Source organism: Lissotriton helveticus, chromosome 4_2 (assembly GCF_964261635.1).
Source record: "Lissotriton helveticus chromosome 4_2, aLisHel1.1, whole genome shotgun sequence".
Classification (NCBI taxonomy): Eukaryota; Metazoa; Chordata; class Amphibia; order Caudata; family Salamandridae; genus Lissotriton; species Lissotriton helveticus.
In genome coordinates, this window is record NC_136064.1 from 13,109,228 (window position 1) to 13,134,294 (window position 25,067).

General features: G+C 40.1%; 1 protein-coding gene across 7 annotated transcripts in view; it reads right to left on the minus strand.

Annotated features, from left to right (window-relative positions):
• Window positions 1-2,329: 2,329 nt before the first annotated feature.
• LOC144752023 (uncharacterized) overlaps window positions 2,330-25,067 on the minus strand; it is a 351,397-nt gene continuing 328,659 nt past the window's right edge. For 3 of the 7 annotated variants that reach the window (XR_013593998.1, XR_013593999.1, XR_013593997.1), the window contains 4 exons: window positions 9,778-9,877; window positions 7,958-8,063; window positions 6,572-6,677; window positions 2,330-5,208 (listed from right to left, as the gene is read on the minus strand). Coding sequence is in view for 2 of the 7 variants with exons in the window: in XM_078639981.1 (XP_078496107.1) it covers window positions 7,992-8,063; window positions 9,778-9,877 (172 nt within the window). In the remaining 5 variants the exon portion in view is untranslated. Of the gene's footprint in view, window positions 5,209-6,276; window positions 6,678-7,957; window positions 8,064-9,777; window positions 9,878-10,612; window positions 10,712-10,871; window positions 10,955-25,067 lie in introns of those variants that run through there. The other 4 variants (XR_013594001.1, XR_013594000.1, XM_078639981.1 and 1 more) reach the window with 4 other exon arrangements.

Here is a 25,067-nt window from a genome sequence, read left to right on the forward strand (position 1 = left end):
ACACAACAGCATCAAGACAAAGACACATTGGTATTTGCACATAGCATCTCTGTCGATAATACCTATTTATTTATTTATTATTCTTCCGATATCCCTAAAGGTATGTAAGAAGCCCGACATCAATTGTGTCGCCCACTCACCTTCTTGGTGGAACATGGGTGCTGCGCCTTACCTGGCTGCAGCTCAGGTAGATAGAGCACCGCTCTATTAAAAATAAACAGATGCCGGTCATAGATATATCATATTGGGCCAGATGTAGGAGCCCAAATAGCGGTCGGTAACGGCCGAATTCGGCTGTTACCGACCGGTATTTAGGAATCGGCATGTAGGGGCCAGTATTTTACAGATTCTGTACATTTACCGAATCGGTAAATTTACCGATTCTGTAAAATACCGAATCGGTATTTTTACCGATTCGGTAATTCCACATGTAGGTGGGACTCTTCTGAGTCGCAGAGGCCTTTCAGATTCGGTATTTTACCACCCAATCCAATTGGGTGGTAAAATACCGAATCCAGGTGTGCATGCACATGTGTGCATGCACACCTATGCCATGTGACAGACAGACATGCCCTTAGGGCATGGCATGTCTGTGTGCCACATGGCACACATGCCTGTATTTGGGGTGCTAGAGGGTGTCAAAGTGACACCCCCTGCACCCTTGCTGGAATCGGTATTTAAAGCCCATAGGAATCAATGGGAAATACCGATTCTGTAACTACAGAATCGGTAAATACAGATTTCTACAGATTCGGTATTTCAAATACCGAATTTACCTACATCTCCATCCTTCTATTTTACAGATTCATAAATACCGAATCGGTAAAATTCGGTATTTATGAGTTGGTAAAATAGAATTACCTACATCTGGCCCATTGATTCTTAATGGGGAACATCCATTACAACGCAAGTATAACAACGCAGTGCTATTACAACGCAGGTAATACAACGCATGTTCTTTTACAACGCATGTTTTTACAACGCATGGTGTTACAACGCAAGTGCTATTACAACGCATGCTTTTACATCGTAATTTATATGGTTAATTGTTAAATATTATTTTGTGGGTTATTTAATAATAATAATAATATTTAATATTTTTTTTACATGTGATCAAAATTTTGATTTTAAATATTATTTTTATTATTTAATTATGTAATACTCAGGCATTTAAATATAATAAATATTAATAAGTATATAATAATTATTAATATTCAGGTATTTTTGTTGCAATATTTTATTATTTATTTAAATTAAATAATGTTTGAAAAAATAAGTATTAATAATTTTATTATTTAATTATGTAATATGTAATACTCAAGGAATTTTGTATAAATTATTTAAATATAATAAGTATTAATACTCAGGTATTTTTTGTAGCAATTTTGTATAATTGATTTAAATATAATAAGTATTAATACTCAGGTATTTTTTGTAGCAATTTTTTATTATTTATTTTAATTAAATAATGTTTATAAAAATAAGTATTAATACTTTGGTAAATAATGTTTATAAAAATAAATATTAATACTCAGGTATTTTTTGTAGCAATTTTGTATAATTTATTTAAATATAATAAGTATTAATACTCAGGTATTTTTTGTAGCAATTTTTTATTATTTATTTTAATTAAATAATGTTTATAAAAATAAGTATTAATACTTTGGTAAATAATGTTTATAAAAATAAATATTAATACTCCAGTATTTTTAGAGAAAGAATAGAGATTATGATTTATTCCAAAAATTTTGCACAAATAATTATTTAAATTAAATAATGTTTACAAAAATAAGTATTAATACTTTGGTAAATAATGTTTATAAAAAAAATATTAATACTCTGATATTTAGAAAGTAATTTTAAAAATGTATTTATATTAAATAATGTTTTTAAAAAATTATTATTATTACTGCAGTATTTTTTGAGAGAATAGAGATTATGATTTCAAAAAATAATACTATAATAACAATTAGATGATTTAGAAGGTAAAAATTATTATTAATAAATATTTTAATATTAAGTTATGTTTAAAATAATATTTAAATAATTTACAAATAAATTGGAATATTAATAGATGTATTTTTGGAAACTTTCTCACGCTTTTGCATTGGTTTCAATTAAGGTTTTAGTCCTTTATTTATTTCTATGAATAATCCATTTGAATCCGCGGAACGGTTTAGTATGGATGAAAAAGAACAGAAGCAGGATGGAGAAGAAGGATACAAGGGTAGCATAATGGTAAGTGATTAAAAACTTTAATTTTGGTATATAAAAATTATTTTAAAACGTTATAAATTAAGAAAAATAATTGAAAAAGTCTTTGTGTTTTCAAAAATATTTTATTATTTAACGAAAATAACATGTAAAAAAAATATATAATATTTATTTCAAATTTACAATATTTTCAAAATTTTTATCTTTTGAAATGATTATTATAATGTATTATAAAAAAAAAATATTACATTAGATTAAAATAGTCCTTTTTCATTTTGCGGCTTTTTGATCACGTCGTTACGTTAACGTTAGACGCCATCTTGGATTTCAGCGATTGCTGTAAGCAGCTGGAAGCTGATCTGCGCTCAAGGTAGGAAACTTTTACAACTTAATTAACAGTAAAAAATATTTAAATTTGATTGAAATTGAACATGTCGCCGAACATTTAATTTGTATATGCCTTCGTCGGGTAATGTATCGGAACAAGTCAAGGGTAAATATTTTTCAATAAAGTTATTTTACAAAAAAAGTAATCATTTTGAACGTTACATGTTTTGTGTTGAGATGGGAATGTATTGCTTTTGTAAGTTTGTTCAACATAGAAAGGTTATCAACGTTTATTTGAAAAATGATACTTTTGGGCTTGGATTGTTGAAAAAAAAAATGGTTTTTGAATTTACGATTGTTGAAATCGAAGCAACATATGTGCGGTATTCTTTGCTGATATTTTGAAATAAGGGCCTTGATTGGTTGCTTTGGATAAATATTTCAAAAAGAAGGAATTTCGTGGCATTGGTAATGCTTTCTTTCGAGTGGTTTCATGGATGCAAGATATGATTACGAAAAATGGGTTTAATTGGTTGTTTTCTTTTCATATTTCAAAAAGCAGGTTTACAAAATACATGTTTTGCGTGTGTATTTTAAAAATTGAAATATTTGAAAAATGAAAAGATTTAGTCAGCGAGAAAAATTGCAGTTAGGATGTGTTTTTGGCAAAATCATGAAAAAATCTAGAGGGAAGAATTTATAAATATATTTAGTAAGTGAGATTATATTCAGTTAGGTTGTGAAGTTACTTAACCATAAAAAATTTATTTTAGGTTGCGTACGTCACATTTTTAAATGAAGAATTGTTAGACAAATAGAAGAATGGGTAATATTTCAGTAAAGGTGCTTTTTTGATTGTTTTCTGTTTGAAATACAACAGAAATTTGTCATATAAACTAATTTTTATAAAAAAATATTTCACAAGCCAGTATCATTTTTGAAATAGTAAGTGGGGAAAAAAGTATTTCAAAATAACTTTAAAAAAAAACGTTCAAAATGTTTACTTCTAGGAAAAATATTCCATTTCTGAAATCATAATTAATTTTTAATAGTAGAAAAATAATTTCTACATGCCTTTTATAGGTTTTTATTTGTAAAAAGAAAGGGGATGGATTTTTCAATTTTTCAAAAATGTGTACCTGAAAAGGATAAGATTTCAAAAGGTAAGGGAACCCGACGATTTTAAATTTTAAAAATTTTTCACAAAAAAGCCAATTGAATTCAATATATAAAAAATAAATTTAGGGCAAAGCAGGAAAGTAAGTTTTGGATTACATTTTAGAAATGTAATATGTTAGCAAAATTTTCAAGGTAGTCTGATGCCACACACAACGAAAATTGTTGTAGTACACCCAATAGTCTTCTGGACATTTCCTTTGTTTGTCTTGAAGGTCGTGGATTTAGGCTACCTGAAAATGCTTGTGCAAGTCTCATTTCTTGAAAACTTTGCTCCTTCTTCAAAGTTTTCAAAAAAGAGTAAAAATTAGGATGATGTTTGCCAATTGTATGACTGAAGGAGTTGTGCCATCCCTCTATGGCATTATTTGTTTTAGCACCACCTTCCAAGCAGGTTGAGTAGCAGTTCCACCACTGCACATGGTAACGTGGCTTCCTCCTGCGACCTGATCTGCTTAGACGCCCAATCCATGTGTCCTCGAAATAATTTAAAATTGGAGCCAATTTTTCTTCATTTTGTATAAAATAATCAGATTCTGAAATTGCAGTGTAGTATTCATCTACACTATCAGGTGGTACAAAACAAAGGGCAGTTACTTTTTTTAATTCAACTTGTAATTTGCTATCAGAGCAGTAATCTGCAACCAGGGATGTTTTTTGAAGTTTACGCCAATATGCCTGGGAAAAATGAAAAAAACATCCCTGAATTTGGGTATCCATGTACAATTTGTTGATGACATTCATCATAGTCAATTCAAAATCTAAAATGATTTTCCTAGGACTTTTTCCTGATGTTTTCTCTTTAATTACTGATAAAAATTCAGTATAGGTTGCTAAGGGAACTACATTATTGTTTATTTGTGCATGAATGCTGTAAATTTGGGTGAAAGGATGGGGCGTACATTTAAACGTACCATCCATCATCCAAATTTCAGTATTCTCTAATTTATAAAGGTTACGGGGAGTGCTAAATATTACTATGCGTTTGAGAGGGTTTTGGTTATCATAGAGAAGGAAAGGTTCATTAGAGAAAGAAAGAGTTAATTCGTGTGGAATTACAATGTCAGCAAAAGTTTGTGGAGTAACTGTTTGTGTGTTACTTGCCTGCTTTTTACGTTGAATAATTCTACGCAAATTAGGGATTGTTGGCATATTACAAGCAACATGTCCAGGGACATGTTGTGCAACCTCTCTTAAAATTTGACCAGGAGTTGCATTGGAGGTGGATGCAATATCTTTCATTTGGTTGATTGTATCGCGTATTTCTATTTCCATTGCAGAGGCAGAGTGGTTATGTTCAGTGGTTTTGATTATGTTGTCACCAACAGTAACTGCTCTGCCGCTGCAACGAGAAGAATAATATTGAACACACCTCCAATGTCTCCTTGGTTCACTTATCCTCTCATTACAATATATATACCCACAGTGTTTTAGAAGTCTGTTTCCTTTTCTTGATTTTGTATAAATTGCTGTGGTATTGCTTGCCATTTTCTGTGGAAAAAAGGAAACATGAAATATAAATTATTATGTTGGTTCTGTTTGAAAAAATAAATTGCACTTAAACATTTTCAGCACTTTCCTTAATCATGCATTTACCTGGACTTGGAATTGTAAGTTGAACTTGAACACTATCCAGTAATTTCTGTAATAATGCACTTATCTGGACTTGGAATTGTAAGTGGCACTTCAACACTATCCAACACTTTCCCTACTCATGCACTTTGTAGGAGTTAGAATAGTAAGTTGCACTTCAACACTATCCAGCACTTTCTCTAATCATGCACTTATCTGGACTTGGAATTGTAAGTGGCACTTCAACACTATCCAACACTTTCCCTACTCATGCACTTTCCAGGAGTTAGAATAGTAAGTTGCACTTCCAACACTATCCAGCATTTTCCCTAATCATGCACTTTACTGGAGTTAGAATAGTAAGTGGCACTTCAACACTATCCAGCACTTTCCCTAATCATGCACTTTACTGGAGTTAGAATAGTAAGTGGCACTTCAACACTATCCAGCACTTTCCCTAATCATGCACTTTCCTGGAGTTAGAATAGTAAGTTGCACTTCAACACTATCCAGCACTTTCCCTAAACATGCACTTTCCTGGAGTTAGAATAGTAAGTGGCACTTCAACACTATCCAGCACTTTCCCTAATCATGCACTTTACTGGAGTTAGAATAGTAAGTGGCACTTCAACACTATCCAGCACTTTCCCTAATCATGCACTTTCCTGGAGTTAGAATAGTAAGTTGCACTTCAACACTATCCAGCACTTTCCCTAAACATGCACTTTCCTGGAGTTAGAATAGTAAGTGCATTTACTTGGAGTTGGAATTGTAAGTGGAACTTCAACACTATCCAGCACTTTCCCTAAACATGCACTTTCCTGGAGTTAGAATAGTAAGTGCATTTACTTGGAGTTGGAATTGTAAGTGGAACTTCAACACTATCCAGCACTTTATTTAATTATGCACTTTCTGGAGTTAGAATAGTCAGTTGCACTTCAACACTATCCAGCACTTTCCCTAATCATTAACTTTCCAGGAGTTACAATAGTAAATTGCAATTCAACACTATCCAGCACTTTATTTAATTATGCACTTTCATGGAGTTAGAATAGTAAGTGGCACTTCAATACTATCCAGCACTTTCCCTAATCAAGCACTTACCTGGTGTTATAATAGTAAGTGGCACTTCAACACTATCCAGCACTTCACCTAATCATGCACTTTCCTGGAGTTTGAATAGTAATTGACATTTTTTCATTATCCTGCACTTTTTCGGTTTTAAAATTATATTTTGTATGCAATGTAAACAGAAAATAAAATGTGTTTATTTGACAGTTACCTTTGAGTTTTGAAGGTTGCTTTGTAGGTTTTTTTCAAGTCTTGCAAATTGTTTTGATGTTGGCTGAGCTTTGCTTGCTTTTTCGGTTTTGGTTTATCTTGTTTGGCTGTAATGAAAAGATTTCAAAAAGTGTTATATGGTTTGATGTTTTATTTATATTTCTTTTCTAAACGTTGAAAAAAATAATCTATATTTATTGATGATTAGAAATTTGTGACATGTTAACACTAACCAGTACTTTATTTGCTCTTGTATTTACCTGGACTTGGAATTGTAAGTGGCAATTCATCACTATCCAGCACTTTAGAGAAAGTGCTGGATAGTGTTGAAGTGCCACTTACAATTCCAAGTCCAGGTCTGGAGTTAGAATAGTAAGTGGCAGTTCAACACTATCCAGCACTTTCTATAATCATGCACTTATCTGAAGTTAGAATAGTAAGAGCATTTACCTGTACTTGGAATTGTAAGTGGCACTTCAACACTATCCAGCACTTTCCCTAAAGATGCACTTTCCTGGAGTTAGAATAGTAAGTTGCACTTCAACACTATCCAGCACTTTCTCTAATCATGCACTTATCTGGAGTTAGAATAGTAAATGCCACTTCAACACTATGCAGCACTTTCCATAATCATGCACTTTCCTGGAGTTAGAATAGTAAGTTGCACTTCAACACTATCCAGCACTTACTCTAATCATGCATTTATCGGGAGTTAGAATAGTAAGTGCATTTACCGGGACTTTTAATTGTAAGTGGCACTTCAACACTATCCAGCACTTTACTTAATTATGCACTTATCTGGAGTTAGAATAGTAAGTGGCACTTCAACACTATCCAGCACTTTCTCTAATCATGCACTTTCCTGGAGTGAAAATAGTAAGTAGCACTTCAACACTATCCAGCACTTTCTCTAATCATGCATTTATATGGAGTTAGAATAGTAAGTGCATTTACCTGGACTTGGAATTGTAAGTGCCACTTGAACACTATCCTGCACTTTATTTAATCATGCACTTTCCTGGAGTTAGAATAGTCAGTTGCACTTCAACACTATCCAGCACTTTCCCTAATAATGCACTTATTTGGAGTTAGAATACTAAGTGGCACTTCAACACTATCCAGCACTTTTCCTAATCATGCACTTTCCTGGAGTTAGAATAGTAAGTTGCACTTTAACACTATCCAGTACTTTTTCTAATCATGCACTTATCTGGAGTTAGAATATTAAGTGGCACTTCAAAACTATCCAGTACGTTCCCTAATGAAGCACTTACCTGGAGTTTGAATAGTAATTGACATTTTTCAGTATCCTGCACTTTTTCGGTTTTAAAATTATATTTTGTATGCAATGTACGCAGAAAATGAAATGTGTTTATTTGACAGTTACCTTTGAGTTTTGAAGGTTGCTTTGTGGGTTTCTTTCAAGTCTTGCAAACTGTTTTGATATTGGCTGAGCTTTGGTCGCTTTTACAGTTTTGGTTTATCTTCTTTGGCTGTAATGAAATGATTTAAAAAAGTGTTATATGGTTTGATAATGTTTTATTTCTATATCTTTTCTAAACGTTTAAAAAAAAAATCTATATGTATTGATGATTAGAAATTTGTGACATGTTAACAATAACCAGCACTTTATTTGCTCATGCATTTATCTGGACTTGGAATTGTAAGTGGCACTTCATCACTATCCAGCACTTTAGAGAAAGTGCTGGATAGTGTTGAAGTGCCACTTACAATTCCAAGTCCAGGTCTGGAGTTAGAATAGTAAGTGGCACTTCAACACTTTACAGCACTTTCTCTAATCATACACTTATCTGAAGTTAGAATAGTAAGAGCATTTACCTGGACTTGGAATTGTAAGTGGCACTTCAACACTATCCAGCACTTTCCCTAATCATGCACTTATCTGGAGTTAGAATAGTAAGTTGCACTTCAACACTATCCAGCACTTTCTCTAATCATGCACTTATCTCGAGTTAGAATAGTAAATGGCACTTCAACACTATCCAGCACTTACTCTAATCGTGCATTTATCTGGAGTTTGAATAATAAGTGCATTTACCTGGACTTGGAATTGTAAGTGCCACTTCAACACTATCCTGCACTTTATTTAATTATGCACTTTACTGGAGTTAAAATAGTCAGTTGCACTTTAACACTATCCAGCACTTTCTCTAATCATGCACTTATCTGGAGTTAGAATAGTAAGTGGCACTTCAACAATATTCAGCACTTTCCTAATCATGCACTTTCCTGGAGTTAGAAAAGGAAGTTGCACTTCAACACTATCCAGCAATTTTTTTAATTATGCACTTATCTGGAGTTAGAATAGTAAGTGGCACTTCAACACTATCCAGCACTTTCCCTAAACATGCACTTTCCTGGAGTTAGAATAGTAAGTGGCACTTCAATACTATCCAGCACTTTCCCTAATCAAGCACTTACCTGGTGTTAGAATAGTAAGTGGCACTTCAACACTATCCAGCACTTTCCCTAATGATGCACTTTCCTGGAGTTAGAATAGTAAGTTGCACTTCAACACTATCCAGCACTTTCCTGGAGTTAGAATAGTAAGTGGCACTTCAACACTATCCAGCACTTTTCCTAATCATGCACTTTCCTGGAGTGAAAATAGTAAGTTGCACTTCAACACTATCCAGCACTTTCTCTAATCATGCACTTATCTGGAGTTAGAATAGTAAGTGCATTTACCTGGACTTGGAATTGTAAATGGCACTTCAACGCTATCCAGCACATTATCTAATAATGCACTTATCTGCTGTTAGAATATTAAGTGGCATTTCAACATTATCCAGCACTTTCCCTAATCATGTATTTTACTGGAGTGAAAATAGTAAGTGGAACTTCAACACTATACAGCACTTGAACTAATCATGTATTTACTTGGACATTGCATAGTAAGTGGCACTTTAACACTATCCAGTACTTTCTTTAATCATGCACTTTATTGGTGTTGGAATAGTAAGTGGCATTTCTACACTATCCAGCACTTTCTCTAATCATGCTCTTACCTGGAGTTAGAATAGTAATTTGTATTTCTATTCTATCCAGCACTTTCCCGTATCAAGCACTTACCTGGAGTTTAAATAGTAATTGACATTTTTTCACTATCCTGCGTTTTTTCTGCTTTAAATATATATATCGTATGCAATGTAAGCAGAAAATGAAATGTGTTTATTTGACAGTTACCTTTGAGTTTTGAAGGTTGGTTTGTGGGTTTCTTTCAAGTCTTGCAAACTGTTTTGATATTGGCTGAGCTTTGGTCGCTTTTACAGTTTTGGTTGTTCTCCTTTGAATGTAAAAAAAAAATTAGAAAATGTGTTATATATTTGGATAATGTTTTAATTATTTATCCCTTTTGTACGTTGTCTTGAATAAAAATATGGTTATTAATGTTTACAAATTAGTGAAATGTTAACACTAACCAGCAGTTTCTTACATCATGCATTTACCTGGACTTAGATTACTTAGGGCCCTATGTAGGTAAAATAGATTTACTGATTTTTAATTACCGAATCATATCGATTAGGTAATTAAAAATAGGTAAATCTAAGGGGTCGAGATGTAGAAACATCCAGATGTTCCTTTTACCGAATTGGTAAATATCTGTATTTACCGATTCGTTAAATACCGACCGGTAATGCCCCATTCATTCCTATGGGCTTTGAAGCCCATAGGAATGAATGGGGCATTACCGGTCGGTATTTACCGATTCGGTAAATACAGATATTGACAAGGGTGCAGGGGGTGTCACTTTGACACCCTCTAGCACCCCCAAAAAAGGTTTGGGGACCACTAAAGTCATGCACTTTCTCAGAGTGGAAATAATAAGAGATACTTCCACAATATCCAGCACTTTTCTTAGTTTCTATTAATATTCAGCATTTTTTTCAGAATATGCACTTACCTAGAGTTCGATTAGAAATTTACATTTTTTCGACTATCCTGCACATATTCAGCTAAAAAAATATTTATGATTTTTAATGTATTCTCAAATAGAAATGTGTTTATATTTAAAAGTTACCTTTGAGATTTGAATGTTAATTTGTGGTGTTATTTTGCAAATGGTTTCGATATTGGCTGATTTTCGGTGGCTTTTTCAGTTTTGGTTGTTCTCCTTTTGCTGTAAAGAAAACATTTGAAAACGTGTCATATGTTCCTTCATAATACATGCGAGTTTTATTACTATGACATTTTTTGTAGAAAATAATCTACTTCTTATACTAATTTATATTTTTAAAAAACGATATTCTACTGGTACATTAAAACTGTCAAGTATTTACCTTGCTGATAGTCCTTTATTTTTCTTATATTTTTAAATCTTTGGTTGAATCGATTGTTGTTTCAGGTTTTTTTCACAATCTATACTGCTTCACAACATACATTGAAGTATCTAAAATTAAATGTTGATTTGCATGAGATGCAAAGGAAATAAATACATATTCTATATTTTATTTTTAATTATTCTGACATTTAGTTGTCATCCATTCTTACTTTTTTTAACATATTACATTTACGATTAATTTACGAAGGATGTGGGGGAGAGGGAGAGAACGTTTAGTAATGTTGCTTGTTTATTTTGGTTATGGTAATGTATTTCTTCATTTATTTATTTAAATTGAATAAGTTGAAATATAAGCTTTTTTAAAGTATTCAGCAGTTACCTTGTTGATAATGCAATTATTGGTTAAAAAAATTTTCATCAACCTTTGATTCGATTTCTTAAAAGTATTCTGTTTAATAATTATAAAAACTTTAACACATATAAACATTGCTATCAAACGTTTTAATACTTTCTTTCTAAATGCTTATTATTATATTAAATATTCTATTTAAAAAAATATTTTTTAAATATATTGGTGCTGATATGTTAGCACTACATAATTTTAATTCTTATTTCATTTGACTTACTTTAATGTGAAAGAGAAATGCGTCTATATTCCTTTTCCTTCACAATTAAATCAAGAGGTCAGAGGGTCAGGTTTTCACGTCTGCTCACTCTCTTAGTTGATAATCAACTGCCTTAAAAATGGTGGGTTTCTTCTATTTATAACTTTTCGTAATTATCATTATTTTTGGAGTAAATTATACCGTTCCGTTTCTAATTTTTTTTTAAATCATTTGATGTGGAAACATATAATTTAAAATACGTTACGTTGAAGTAAACTTTTCATATTTTCGTTCCATTTTGGCATCCATCTTGAAAGTCTTGTTGATATTGTAGGTCATGGAAATCGTAGATGGACTTCATTTTAGTTTGCTGTGTGTAAAATGGCGCAACTTTGCACGTTAATGTGTTCTTTTTGATTAAAAAGTTTAAAAATCCATTATTTACTAATCATTTATTCCTTATTTTTTCAATACGTCGTTATTTTCTTGAAATATAATAATTTTCATTACTATGACTACTTTGTAAAATATATCGAGTACGTTTTTTATTACTCTCGTTTTAATTAGAATATCTCTATGCATTGTATTGTATCTGTGTTGTTTGAATAATAGAAATATAGGTCGATTATTTATGGAATTAGTTTACTACCAACACGTCGTTTTTTTTTTTTTTACTTAAATAATAAAAATTATTTACTTATTTTATTTAATTAATATATATATTATTTTTTAAAAATCTAATCAATTATTTTTTTAAATAATTGTTTACAGATAATGTAACAATATGAAATGATTTAACGAAATTATTTTGTTAATTAATGTAATTTTTAACAATTTTAATATATTTATTGTTACTCAAGTATTTATTTTAATACTCGAGTATTAAATTTAATACTCTTATGATTATACAGTGTTTCCGTATGATTTTTGGCTATTACTTTATTTTATTTATTTTTTTAATTTATTTATTTAATTAATTTAAAATTATAATATTTTAAGCTAATTTATTAATTTATTAATTTTTAAACAAAAAAAGTAAGTTTATGGAGATTTTTTATAGATTTTAATACACTTCCCCACCCAAAACCCCTATTTTCCCTGCATCCCGTGCCAGATTTTATGTTACAAAAAAAAAACGGTATACGTTTAAATTATTTATTAAAATATTTTTACTTGTACGTGTAGTTTTTCACTATATTTTAATACACTTCCCCACCCAAAACCCCTATTTTCCCTGCATCCCGTGCCAGATTTTATGTTACAAAAAAATATATATATATTAAAAATCGATGTAAATGTATGCGTTGTAACAGAATGCGTTGTATTGGTACTTTTTCATGAACAACACTATATTGCGATGTAGTGGTATGCGTTGTAAAAAATCGCGTTGTAATAGACTTTGCGTTGTAAAAAATGCGATGTAAAAACATGCGTTGTAATAACATGCGTTGTAGTGACACCAATCCATTCTTAACACACAATCTACAACATTCAAACTGGGAGTGCTAGAAGATAAAAATGTCTTGGGCGCGTACCATCAATGATGATGCACGTTCAACTTAACTTAGATGCCAGTGTTGACATTGAGTAACCGCCCAGTGTCAATAGAGAGAATCACAGTCCTATCAGGGATATAGATGATAAATTACTCCCCCGAGTGATATTACTTTGAAGAACATCCAAAGAATGCTCTCTTTTATGGTTGTGCCAGTCAACGCATTCATGCTTGAGGCCGTTAATATTCACATGGATGATATGTTCGGAGAACACCCAATGAATGCACTCTTTTTTGGTTGTGCCAGTATATGCATTCATGTTTGAGTCCGTTAGTATTCACATAGGTGATATATTTAAAGCTGACTCGGCGGTGGATTGGGCTACTCTAACCCGCAGGTTAGGAGTTCTCATTATCTCGGGAGACAACGAGGACCACATACTTCCTACATTTATTACATTTTAACCCCCTTTGGTGAGCTATACTATCACTAAAAGATTAAGTATTAATGTCTCTGTCTATTACTAGCGTATGATCTGTGGTGAGCGCTGCAGCCATTACCCCAAACATTAAGGCTTACGACGCTGGACCTCATCACGTCCACTGCCTCTCCATCAGCTAGTAGTTATTAAATCCGGACAAAGACTTACTTCCATGGTGCCACACCAGAGTAAAGGCCGGATCCTTACCTGCCCGTCGGTACTCCGGACGTCCCTCTGGGCCGTCTCGGGGAGGTACCGAATGGGTCAGATCCTCCGCTAATGTCGCTTTCGTGTTCAAGGACGCGTGTGACGTCACGACGTCACAGCGTCTAATGACGCATTCAGAATGCTAGGAATTGTGGTTTAAACATCCCCGCTCTGTGTCTTCGGTTTCTCATGGTATTTATGATATTACCTAGATGACCACGCAACACATAAAACCTCTGGTGTAAAACAGCAGAGGTCCAGGCCGAAACTGGCCCAAAGTGCAGACGATCACCCACATTTTAAGTCACTGTGCTCTCCTTAGGAAGTCGTCAGCTCTTGCCCATTAGCATTTGAATGGTGGACATGGCCAACTCTTGGCTCTCTTTGTAATATACCATAACGCAATGATCATCTGGTTTTATATTGCTGGAAAACAAGCACTTCACGAGAGTTATAAACTGTATTTCAAGTACAGTATGGTCAAGCGAGAGACCAAACTAGAAAGTAATCTAGCGACTACTATATAATAGTACCTACTGTGAGAAGTTGGCCTGATATGTAGTGCTCACTATTCTAGTGATCACTTTGTATCATTTCAAACAACCCTTATTGATGATTGGTTGTAAGTCAACCTTATTAGACCAGCTATCCTAGTAGCGTGGACAAGAGCAGTCTTTAGGCTAAACTCTAGAGGGCGTGTTAAGCCAGCTGTTTTACCATCACATATACCCCTTGAACACCAAGTGAAAGGACACCACACAAGTTGTTATAAAAAAAAAGGATATTTATTAATAACAAGTCTACCCTGAACTCTTTATGAGTCAGGGAGCTAAGCACAATACCAAACTCTTATGAAAATACTATAAGTTGCACAATTTACACAGATGCCCGAGGGGCACGAAAAACCATATACACTAAAAGTGGAATGCGAAATACTAGCAGGTAATTAACACTATCCAGAGGCTTCAGGACCGCTAGGACTACCTTACTGAACCCTCAGGTTAGGAGCAGGAGGCCTAGGGAACCCGGGTGCAGAGTGGGAACTCTTACGCGGGATGCGGGACAAAGTCTATGGATGCTAGCAGTTCTTAAAGTTACTGTTTCTGGACAAATCCGACTAGGTAGACTAAAAACGAAAAAGGATCTGGACACTAGGAGAGTAAACCTGTGCTGGAGCACCGAAATGCTCGAGTTACCTAGCCCAGGGGCTGCGGCTGCATAGGGTTCAAGTGACGTCGGGAATCCTCGTTGTAGTCTATGGAGCCTGAAAGAAGGAGTTGCTGGCAGGCGACCAGTGAAGAAGTTCGGTGTGATCCAAGCCTGGATCAGTGAAGGAGACGACCTGAAAGCAAAGGGTACTCAGTTCTTAATCACTTGCCAGTGATTGTGTGGGCACCAGGATGGCACCGGATGAAGTCACCTCGACCAGGTGAGTGGGCGACGCTGGACTCTGCAGTCACACGGACCAGGAGGCGTTGTTGGCGTCCAGGCTGGAGGTGCGAGCTGTCCCACGATGGTGTCTGCTGTCGGCGATGCTGGATCCAAGATTGGAGAAACAAACCTTGGCAAAGGCAAGCCCACGCGTTTGAGTCAAAATGGCGTCTGGAGTGGACCAGGAGGTTCCAGGGCACTTCTTGTTGGACAAGAAGCAAGGGCCAGTCTAAGGGACCTAGACCAGCGGTGCAAACGTCGTGGTACGTCGTCAAGAGGGTCACTAGCCAACGGGCAAGTAACCGGACAACGTGGCAAGCAGCAAGGAAGCAGAAGGGCCCCACGCAGACCTCGTGGATGCTGGGGGGCTGGACTTTGGTGCTGGAGCTGCTTAGAGTTGGGGCTTCTCAAACCCCAGTGCACTTACTCGAGGGTCTCTCGGGGGTCGTGCTGGTGAAGCGTCGTGCAGGTCTTGAAGATGGCCGGTCCCACGGGTCTCGTCACACCCACGAATCTCAGCTGGGCTGATGACGCAGGTAGAGGTCAGAGATGGCGGGAAAACCGGGTCTCGTCGAGCTGGTTAGTCTTGATCCGGAGGATGGACGTGCAGCAAACCGCAAGCGATTCGATGGTGCCTGCTGGTGCAGGGTGGCTACTCCTTAGCCACAAGGGAGAGTCTTCAGAGATGACAAGAGTTTCTTTCGTGGAAAGTAGTTCAAGTTTCAAGATGATCTAATTTGGGAAGGGGGCCCGCTCCTACCTTTATTCTAAGAAAAGGGGCTGGCACGCGACTAGGTCCTGCTATGGGTGGGACCAGGAGGGGGGTGGTTACACCCCTCTCCTTTGTCCAGTCTCTCCCCAGCTCAGGGGCTGGGGTGCCCCTAGAACTGGTTTGAGCCGGCATATGCACAGTGAGCACCGGGGTGCCACTTGCAGTCACCTTCCTTTCAGCCCTGCCTACCTGGGATACACAAAATCCTGTCTGGGATGGTGCTAGCACCGCCCCTGCCAGGAAACCCTTTGTCCGGGCCTCCGTTGCTGGAAGGACTCCCAGCAGCAGGAGGGCAGACTTGTGTCTCGGTGGCAGCATCCATTTTGTGGAGCTGAGGCTGTGTCTGACTTTAACCGGGGTTCACAGTTACATACATGTCGTGTCCCTCTAGAAGGGTGGAATGCTACCCCCGTCGCCAGAATTGGCGAGGGGGTAGTATTCCAATTCGTATGACACCTTACTCGACATGTTTTGATAATGTTATACCAGAGTTAGCATTTAACCGCGAGGATTATAATGCACTTAAGAGTATATGGTATAGCGTTATCATGGAACAGCTATTAGGACTTGATTCCGCAAGCTGCAAACGGGCTCAGCTCATGCCAGAGCACCATCTCACATAATTCCAAGCACTCTGCCTTCAGGATTGATAAGGCCTTCCATAGGAGTGACTGTTAGGAATATATGTGTCCATTTTAGGTTTATATATAGTGAACTATATCTAAAGCAAAGGGTGATTACACCACCTTGCCCCAGCTGTCGTGCAGCCAGTTGTGTCTGTTTAGATGGCCAGCCAGGGGTGGCATAATACATGCTTCAGCCCCTGGTAGGCCCTGGGTACACCTATGCCCTGGATACCTAAGGTATTCTGTACAGGGACTGATAAGGTGGCCCAGTACCAATTGGTAAATGCACCTAAGGTACATGGTTGTCAATTTAGAGAGAGAACAGCTAGGCTGTGGGTCTGATTAGCAGGCCCACAGCCAGGGAAAGTCGTAAATCAGTGAAGCAAAAAGCAAAAATCTGGGAAGGCCATGGGATTGCAGACCCCACTCTCCTACACAACCCCCCCCCGCCCCACACTTAGGGACATTAAACTAACCTTGATCAGGTGAGTCTTCTTGCTCTAAGTGGAAGTACCTGGAGAGACCATCTGCATTACCATGGTCAGTCCCTGGGCGGTGCTCCACTGTAAAGTCCATCCCCTGTAGGGAAATGGACCACCTATGAAGTTTGGGGTTTTCACCCTTCATTTGATTTAGCCATAAGAGGGGCTTATGGTCGGTCTGAATCTTGAAGTGAGTACCAAACAAGTATGGCCTCAACTTCTTCAGGGCCCAAACCACAGCAAAGGCCTCCCTCTCAATAGCTGACCAACGTTTCTCTCTAGGGGTCAGCCTTCTACTTATAAAAGCAATGGGCTGGTCATGACCATCAATATTCAGCTGAGATAGAACAGCTCCCACACCCAACTCAGAAGCATCTGTTTGGACAATGAAGATTTTGGAGTAGTCTGGACTCTTGAGAATAGGTGCAGTGCACATGGCCTGCTTTAGGTCATCGAATGCCTTCTGACAGCTAACTGTCCACTGAACTTTCTTTGGCATTTTCTTACTTGTCAGGTCATTAAGTGGAGTCACAATGGTTCCATAATTTCTGACAAATTTCCTGTAATAACCAGACAGGCCCAAGAAAGCTCTGACCTGTGTCTGGGTGGTTGGAGGAGCCCAGTCCTTTATGGCCTGTATCTTGCTCTCCAGAGGTTGAACTTGGCCTCCACCTACAAGGTGGCCAAAGTATACAACTTGACTCTGCCCTATCTGGCACTTAGTAGCCTTGATAGTGAGGCCTGCCTTTTGCAGGGCCTCTAAAACTTTCCTCAGGTGGATCAGGTGATCCTCCCAGGTGGAGCTAAAGACAGCAATATCATCCAGATATGCTACACAAAAGTCATCCAACCCAGTGAGAACTTGGTTCACCAACCTTTGGAAAGTGGCAGGTGCATTTTTCAAACCAAAGGGCATCACCACAAATTGGTAATGACCTCCTGGGGTAGAAAATGCTGTCTTGGCCTTGGCTTCCTCAGCTAACCTGATTTGCCAATAACCAGCTGTCAGGTCAAATGTACTCAAGAACTTGGCAGAAGCCAATCTGTCAATGAGTTCATCTGCTCTTGGTATTGGATGGGCATCTGTCTTAGTGACAGCATTGAGACCCCTGTAGTCTACGCAAAACCTCATCTTTCTCTTACCATCCTGGGTGTGAGGTTTAGGCACTAGAACTACAGGACTAGCCAAAGGGCTCTCTGAGGGTTCAATGACTCCCAATTCCAAAAATGTTTGTACTTCAGTTTTTATGCAGTCCCTGACATGGTCAGGTTGCCTGTAGATTTTACTCCTTATAGGCAGACTGTCTCCAGTGTCCACCTCATGTGTGCACCAGTTTGTCTGACTGGGGGTCAGAGAAAACATTTGTCTGAAGGATTTGCTTACAATCCTTTTGCTGATGCTCAGAGAGGCTGTCAGAAAAGACCACACCATCTACTGACCCATCATCAGGGTTCTGAGTGAGCAGGTCTGGGAGAGGGTCACTATCTACCTCCTGTCCCTCATCAGTGGCCATGAGCAAGCCCATGTCCTCCCTGTCAATAAATGCTTTGAGCCTATTCACATGAAGTTCTCTGTGAGGGCTCCTGGGAGTTCCCATGTCTACCAAGTAGGTGACTTCTCCCTTTTTATCAATGATGATGTGGGGTCCAGACCATTTGTCTTGGAGAGCTGCTGGGGCCACTGGCTCCAACACCCACACCTTCTGTCCTGCATGGTAAACAGCTAGGACAGCCTTTTGGTCATGCCAAGCTTTTTGCAGTTCTTGGCTGGCCTCCAGGTTTTTAGATGCCTTCTCCATGTACTCTGCCATCCTGGAGCGGAGACCAAGTACATAGTCCACAATGTCCTGTTTAGGCTTTTTGAGAGGTAACTCCCATCCTTCCTTCACAAGACATAGGGGTCCTCTTACAGGATGTCCAAACAAAAGCTCAAAAGGGCTGTAGCCAACCCCCTTCTGTGGGACCTCTCTGTAAGCAAACAGAAGGCAGGGTAAAAGGATGTCCCATCTTTGCCTACGCTTTTCAGGTAACCCTTTTATCATCCCTTTGAGGGTCTTGTTGAATCTTTCAACAAGCCCATTGCATTGTGGGTGATAGGGTGTGGTGAATTTGTAATTGACACCACATTCCTTCCACATAGCAGTCAAGTATCCTGACATGAAGTTTGCACCTCTGTCAGAGATAACCTCCTTAGGGAACCCCACTCTGGAGAAGACTCCAACCAGGGCCCTTGCCACAACAGGAGCTGTAGTGGTCCTAAGGGGAATAGCTTCTGGATACCTGGTGGCATGATCCACTACCACCAGTATAAATCTGTGCCCAGATGCTGTTGGGGGGGTCCATTGGTCCATCAATGTCAATCCCCACCCTTTCAAAGGGAACCCCCACCACAAGTAGTGGGATAAGGGGGGCCTTTGTTGTGCCACCTGATTTGCCACTGGCTTGGCAGGTGATACATGAACGACAAAAGTTCTTAGTGTCCTCAGACATATGAGGCCAGTGAAAGTGTGGGGCAAGCCTGCCCCAAGTCTTGTTCTGGCCTAAGTGACCTGCAAGGGGAATTTCATGGGCCAAGGTGAGAAGGAAACCCCTCAGAGACAAGGGGATGACCAGCCTCCTGGTAGCACCAGGCTTGGGGTCTCTTGCCTCAGAGTAAAGGAGTCCATCATCCCAGTACACTTTATGGGCACCTGTGGCATTCCCTGCAGCCTCAGCAGCAGCCTGCTGTCTGAGGGGTTCAAGAGAGGAACAGTCTAACTGTGCCTGCCTCAAGTCTGCCCTGGAAGGGCCCCCTGTCCCAAGAAACTCAACCTGTTCAGGCTCAAGCTCTTCTAGGACAGTTCCTTCTGGGGTCTTGGGGTCAGTCCCCTGAGAGAGCTGATCCTCTACCTGAGGCAGGGGGGAAGGGTCAACCTTACCCCTACTGCTCTTTCTCTTGGGTAGTGTCTGGTCCATTGTTCCAGGATCCAGCACTAGTTCAGCTGGGCATTTCTTGGCCTGTGACCTAGTCACAGCAAGGACATGTGCTGACAAACCTAACATTTCCACATGAGTCCTATACTCCACATCTGACCATAAGGAGGATTCCAAGTCATTGCCCAAAAGACAGTCCACAGGGAGGTCTGAACTAACAACAACCCTTTTGAGGCCATGTACCCCTCCCCAGGAGAAATTAACAAGTGCCATACTATGGGAGGCAGTGGCATTGCTAGCATTGGTCACCAGGTAGTCTGATCCCAGTATTACCTGGTCAGGGTCCACAAAGTTTGGTGTCACCATGGTGACACTGGCACAAGTGTCCCTGTAGGCCTGAGCCATTTTTCCATTAATCAAAGGCATTTGCCTGTACTTGCCCAGAGTACTGGGACTTATTGTAGGGGTCATATCCATGTCCCCAGTACAAACAAGAACAGCCTGAGTAGGTTTTCTGACTAAGTCAGAGCCCGCCTCAGTTCCCAGGGTTAACCCCACTATAGCCTTAGGAGGATTACTACCACTACTAACTGTACTAGGGGGTGCAGGTGCCTTAGGGGCAGTAGTGGTAGGAGTTGGGCCTTTCTTGGTGCACTCACTAAACCAGTGAGTATTATTTTTACAGTACTGGCACCATGGTTTCTTCTGACCATTGTTCTTCTTTTGGGAATACTGGGACCCACCCTCTTTGGATTGTTGGGGCCCTGTTGAAGACTTCTGGTAATTTTGCTTATTCTCATTACCCTTGGGATCTGCTTTCTTTTGGCCACCACCCTGGTTCTGCTGCTTGACCCTTGTCCTGACCCATCTGTCTGCCTTCTTTCCCAATTCTTGGGGAGAGGTCAGATCTGAGTCAATAAGGTGCTGATGCAACAACTGATTTTGACAATTACTTAAGATTTGTTCTCTCATAATTAGATTATACAATCCTGTGTAATCAGTAACTTTACTTCCCAGTAACCAGCCTTCAAAAGCCTTAGTGGCACAATCAACAAAGTCAGCCCAATCCTGAGACTGAGTTTTCTGGGTGTCTCTGAACAGCAACCTGTACTGCTCAGTTGTTAAGCCAAACCCATCAATCAGTGTATTCTTCAGGACTTGGTAATTGTTAGCATCCTCAGCTCTAGTAGTGAGGAGCTTATCTCTACCTTTGTTTTCAAAGGAGAGCCACAATATAGCTGCCCACTGACTCTGGGGGATGCACTGGACAGTGCAGGCCCTCTCCAAAGCAGTCATCCACTTGTGGATGTCATCCCCTTGTTTAAAGGGGGGCACTATTTTGCTCAGGTGTCTAGTATCAAAACTCCTGTCTTTATCTTTAGGGATAATGCTGCCACCAGTGGGGACTGTCCCACTCAACTGTTGCTCTCTAGCAAAGGCAAGCTTCTCTTTGGCAAGGGCAAGTTCTTCCCTCTGGATCCTCAGATTAGCTTGTTTCATCCTTGCTTCATGTTCTCTTCTCTGAGGGGAAGTCATTCTCCTCTGGGGAGAAGTCATTCTCCTCTGAGAAGAGGCATGAGAGTGCACAGATCTACTGAGTCCCTCGAAGGAGACCTATCTCTTCTAACTCCAAAGTTAGGCCTGCTTAGGGTCAGTACTGGGGGTCCCCCAGATCTTTCCCCATGTAGGTCTAAGTTGGCCCTAGTTAGCCTGCTGACTAGCCCAGGACCTTTGTCTGCCTCATCCCCAGAGGGATCCTCTTCTTCCTCCTCCTCTTCTACATCTACTGTTTCAGTGAGGTCAGGATCACCACGGGTACCCTCTAAGGCTGGCATGCTCCCATCTGTCTGAGAAGCCTTTCTAGCATCATAAGTCTCTAAGAGACCTAACAGAAAAGGAGTGGTAGGGTTAGAACCCTGTTTCAATTTCCTGAAGGTACACAATTGTCTCATCTCCTGGAAACTGAGAGCTGCATATCTGGAAAGGACCTGTGAGGGTCACTAGCCACAAGGGGAGTCTCTGAAGACTCTCCATGGGTAGACATGCTTCTAGTGTGGTGTAAGTGATGCACCTACCTACACTATGGGTTTACCTACTGATCCCTTGCTAAGAGTTGTAGTCAGGGTGTGCTAAGCCCTGTTACACTACAACAGCTGGTTCAGTAGAACTCAGAGTATTCTAAGTCAAGTTATATGTACCTGGGTACTGATGTGATCTTTCAAATGATATTCTTAGGATACGTGCGAGGTAAAACAACAACAAGCTCAAATCCCAACCACTGCACACCAATGTGAGAAGTTGGCCTGATATGTAGTGCTCACTATTCTAGTGATCACTTTGTATCATTCCAAACAACCCTTATTGATGATTGGTTGTAAGTCAACCTTATTAGACCAGCTATCCTAGTAGCGTGGACAAGATCAGTCTTTAGGCTAAACTCTAGAGGGCGTGTTAAGCCAGCTGTTTTAGCATCACATATACCCCTTGAACACCAAGTGAAAGGACACCACACAAGTTGTTATAAAAATAAAGGATATTTATTAATAACAAGTCTACCCTGAACTCTTTATGAGTCAGGGAGCTAAGCACAATAATAATAATAATAATCCACATTTGTATAGCGCACAATCACCCGTTAGGGTCTCTAGGCGCTGGGGGGCCGTCGGGAAGATTAAGCAAGCTATTGCCCAGAGTCGCATGGTGCTGGGCTAACCTGCCGCCAGCCGGGGATCGAACCCTGATCCCCAGATTCCAGCGTCAGTCGCCCTGGCCGCGGCGCCACACCTCTCCCATATACCAAACTCTTATGAAAATACTATAAGTTGCACAATTTACACAGATGCCCGAGGGGCACGAAAAACCATATACTCTAAAAGTGGAATGCGAAATACTAGCAGGTAAGTAACACGATCCAGAGGCTTCAGGACCGCTAGGACTACCTTACTGAACCCTCAGGTTAGGAGCAGGAGGCCTAGGGAACCCGGGTGCAGAGTGGGAACTCTTACGCGGGATGCGGGACAAAGTCTATGGATGCTAGCAGTTCTTAAAGTTACTGTTTCCGGACGAATCCGACTAGGTAGCCTAAAAACGAAAAAGGATCTGGACACTAGGAGAGTGAACCTGTGCTGGAGCACCAAAATGCTCGAGTTACCTAGCCCAGGGGCTGCGGCTGCATAGGGTTCAAGTGACGTCGGGAATCCTCGTTGTAGTCTATGGAGCCTGAAAGAAGGAGTTGCTGGCAGGCGACCAGTGAAGAAGTTCGGTGTGATCCAAGCCTGGATCAGTGAAGGAGAAGACCTGAAAGCAGAGGGGACTCAGTTCTTAATCACTAGCCAGTGATTGTGTGGGCACCAGGATGGCACCGGATGAAGTCACCTCGACCAGGTGAGTGGGCGACGCTGGACTCTGCAGTCACACGGACCAGGAGGCGTTGTCGGCGTCCAGGCTGGAGGTGCGAGCTGTCCCACGAGGGTGTCTGCTGTCGGCGATGCTGGATCCAAGATTGGAGCAACAAACCTTGGCAAAGGCAAACCCACGCGGTGGAGTCAAAATGGCGTCTGGAGTGGACCAGGAGGGTCCAGGGCACTTCTTGTTGGACAAGAAGCAAGGGCCAGTCTAGGGGACCTAGACCAGCGGTGCAAACGTCGTGGTACGTCATCAAGAGGGTCACTAGCCAACGGGCAAGTAACCGGACAACGTGGCAAGCAGCAAGGAAGCAGAAGGGCCCCACGCAGACCTCGTGGATGCTGGGGGGCTGGACTTTGGTGCTGGAGCTGCTTAGAGTTGGGGCTTCTCAAACCCCAGTGCACTTACTCGAGGGTCTCTCGGGGGTCGTGCTGGTGAAGCGTCGTGCAGGTCTTGAAGATGGCCGGTCCCACGGGTCTCGTCACACCCACGAATCTCAGCTGGGCTGATGATGCAGGTAGAGGTCAGAGATGGCGGGAAAACCGGGTCTCGTCGAGCTGGTCAGTCTTGATCCGGAGGATGGACGTGCAGCAAACCGCAAGCGCTTCGATGGTGCCTGCTGGTGCAGGGTGGCTACTCCTTAGCCACAAGGGAGAGTCTTCAGAGATGACAAGAGTTTCTTTCGTGGAAAGTAGTTCAAGTTTCAAGATGATCTAATTTGGGAAGGGGGCCCGCTCCTACCTTTATTCTAAGAAAAGGGGCTGGCACGCGACTAGGTCCTGCTATGGGTGGGACCAGGAGGGGGGTGGTTACACCCCTCTCCTTTGTCCAGTCTCTCCCCAGCTCAGGGGCTGGGGTGCCCCTAGAACTGGTTTGAGCCGGCATATGCACAGTGAGCACCGGGGTGCCACTTGCAGTCACCTTCCTTTCAGCCCTGCCTACCTGGGATACACAAAATCCTGTCTGGGATGGTGCTAGCACCGCCCCTGCCAGGAAACCCTTTGTCCGGGCCTCCGTTGCTGGAAGGACTCCCAGCAGCAGGAGGGCAGACTTGTGTCTCGGTGGCAGCATCCATTTTGTGGAGCTGAGGCTGTGTCTGACTTTATCCGGGGTTCACAGTTACATACATGTCGTGTCCCTCTAGAAGGGTGGAATGCTACACCGTCACCAGAATTGGCGAGGGGGTAGTATTCCAATTCGTATGACACCTTACTCGACATGTTTTGATAATGTTATACCAGAGTTAGCATTTAACCGCGAGGATTATAATGCACTTAAGAGTATATGGTATAGCGTTATCATGGAACAGCTATTAGGACTTGATTCCGCAAGCTGCAAACGGGCTCAGCTCATGCCAGAGCACCATCTCACATAATTCCAAGCACTCTGCCTTCAGGATTGATAAGGCCTTCCATAGGAGTGACTGATAGGAATATATGTGTCCATTTTAGGTTTAGATATAGTGAACTATATCTAAAGCAAGGGTGATTACACCACCTTGCCCCAGCTGTCGTGCAGCCAGTTGTGTCTGTTTAGATGGCCAGCCAGGGGTGGCATAATACATGCTTCAGCCCCTGGTAGGCCCTGGGTACACCTATGCCCTGGATACCTAAGGCATTCTGTACAGGGACTGATAAGGTGGCCCAGTACCAATTGGTAAATGCACCTAAGGTACATGGTTGTTAATTTAGAGAGAGAACAGCTTAGCTTTGGGTCTGATTAGCAAGCCCACAGCCAGGGAAAGTCGTAAATCAGTGAAGCAAAAATCTGGGGAGG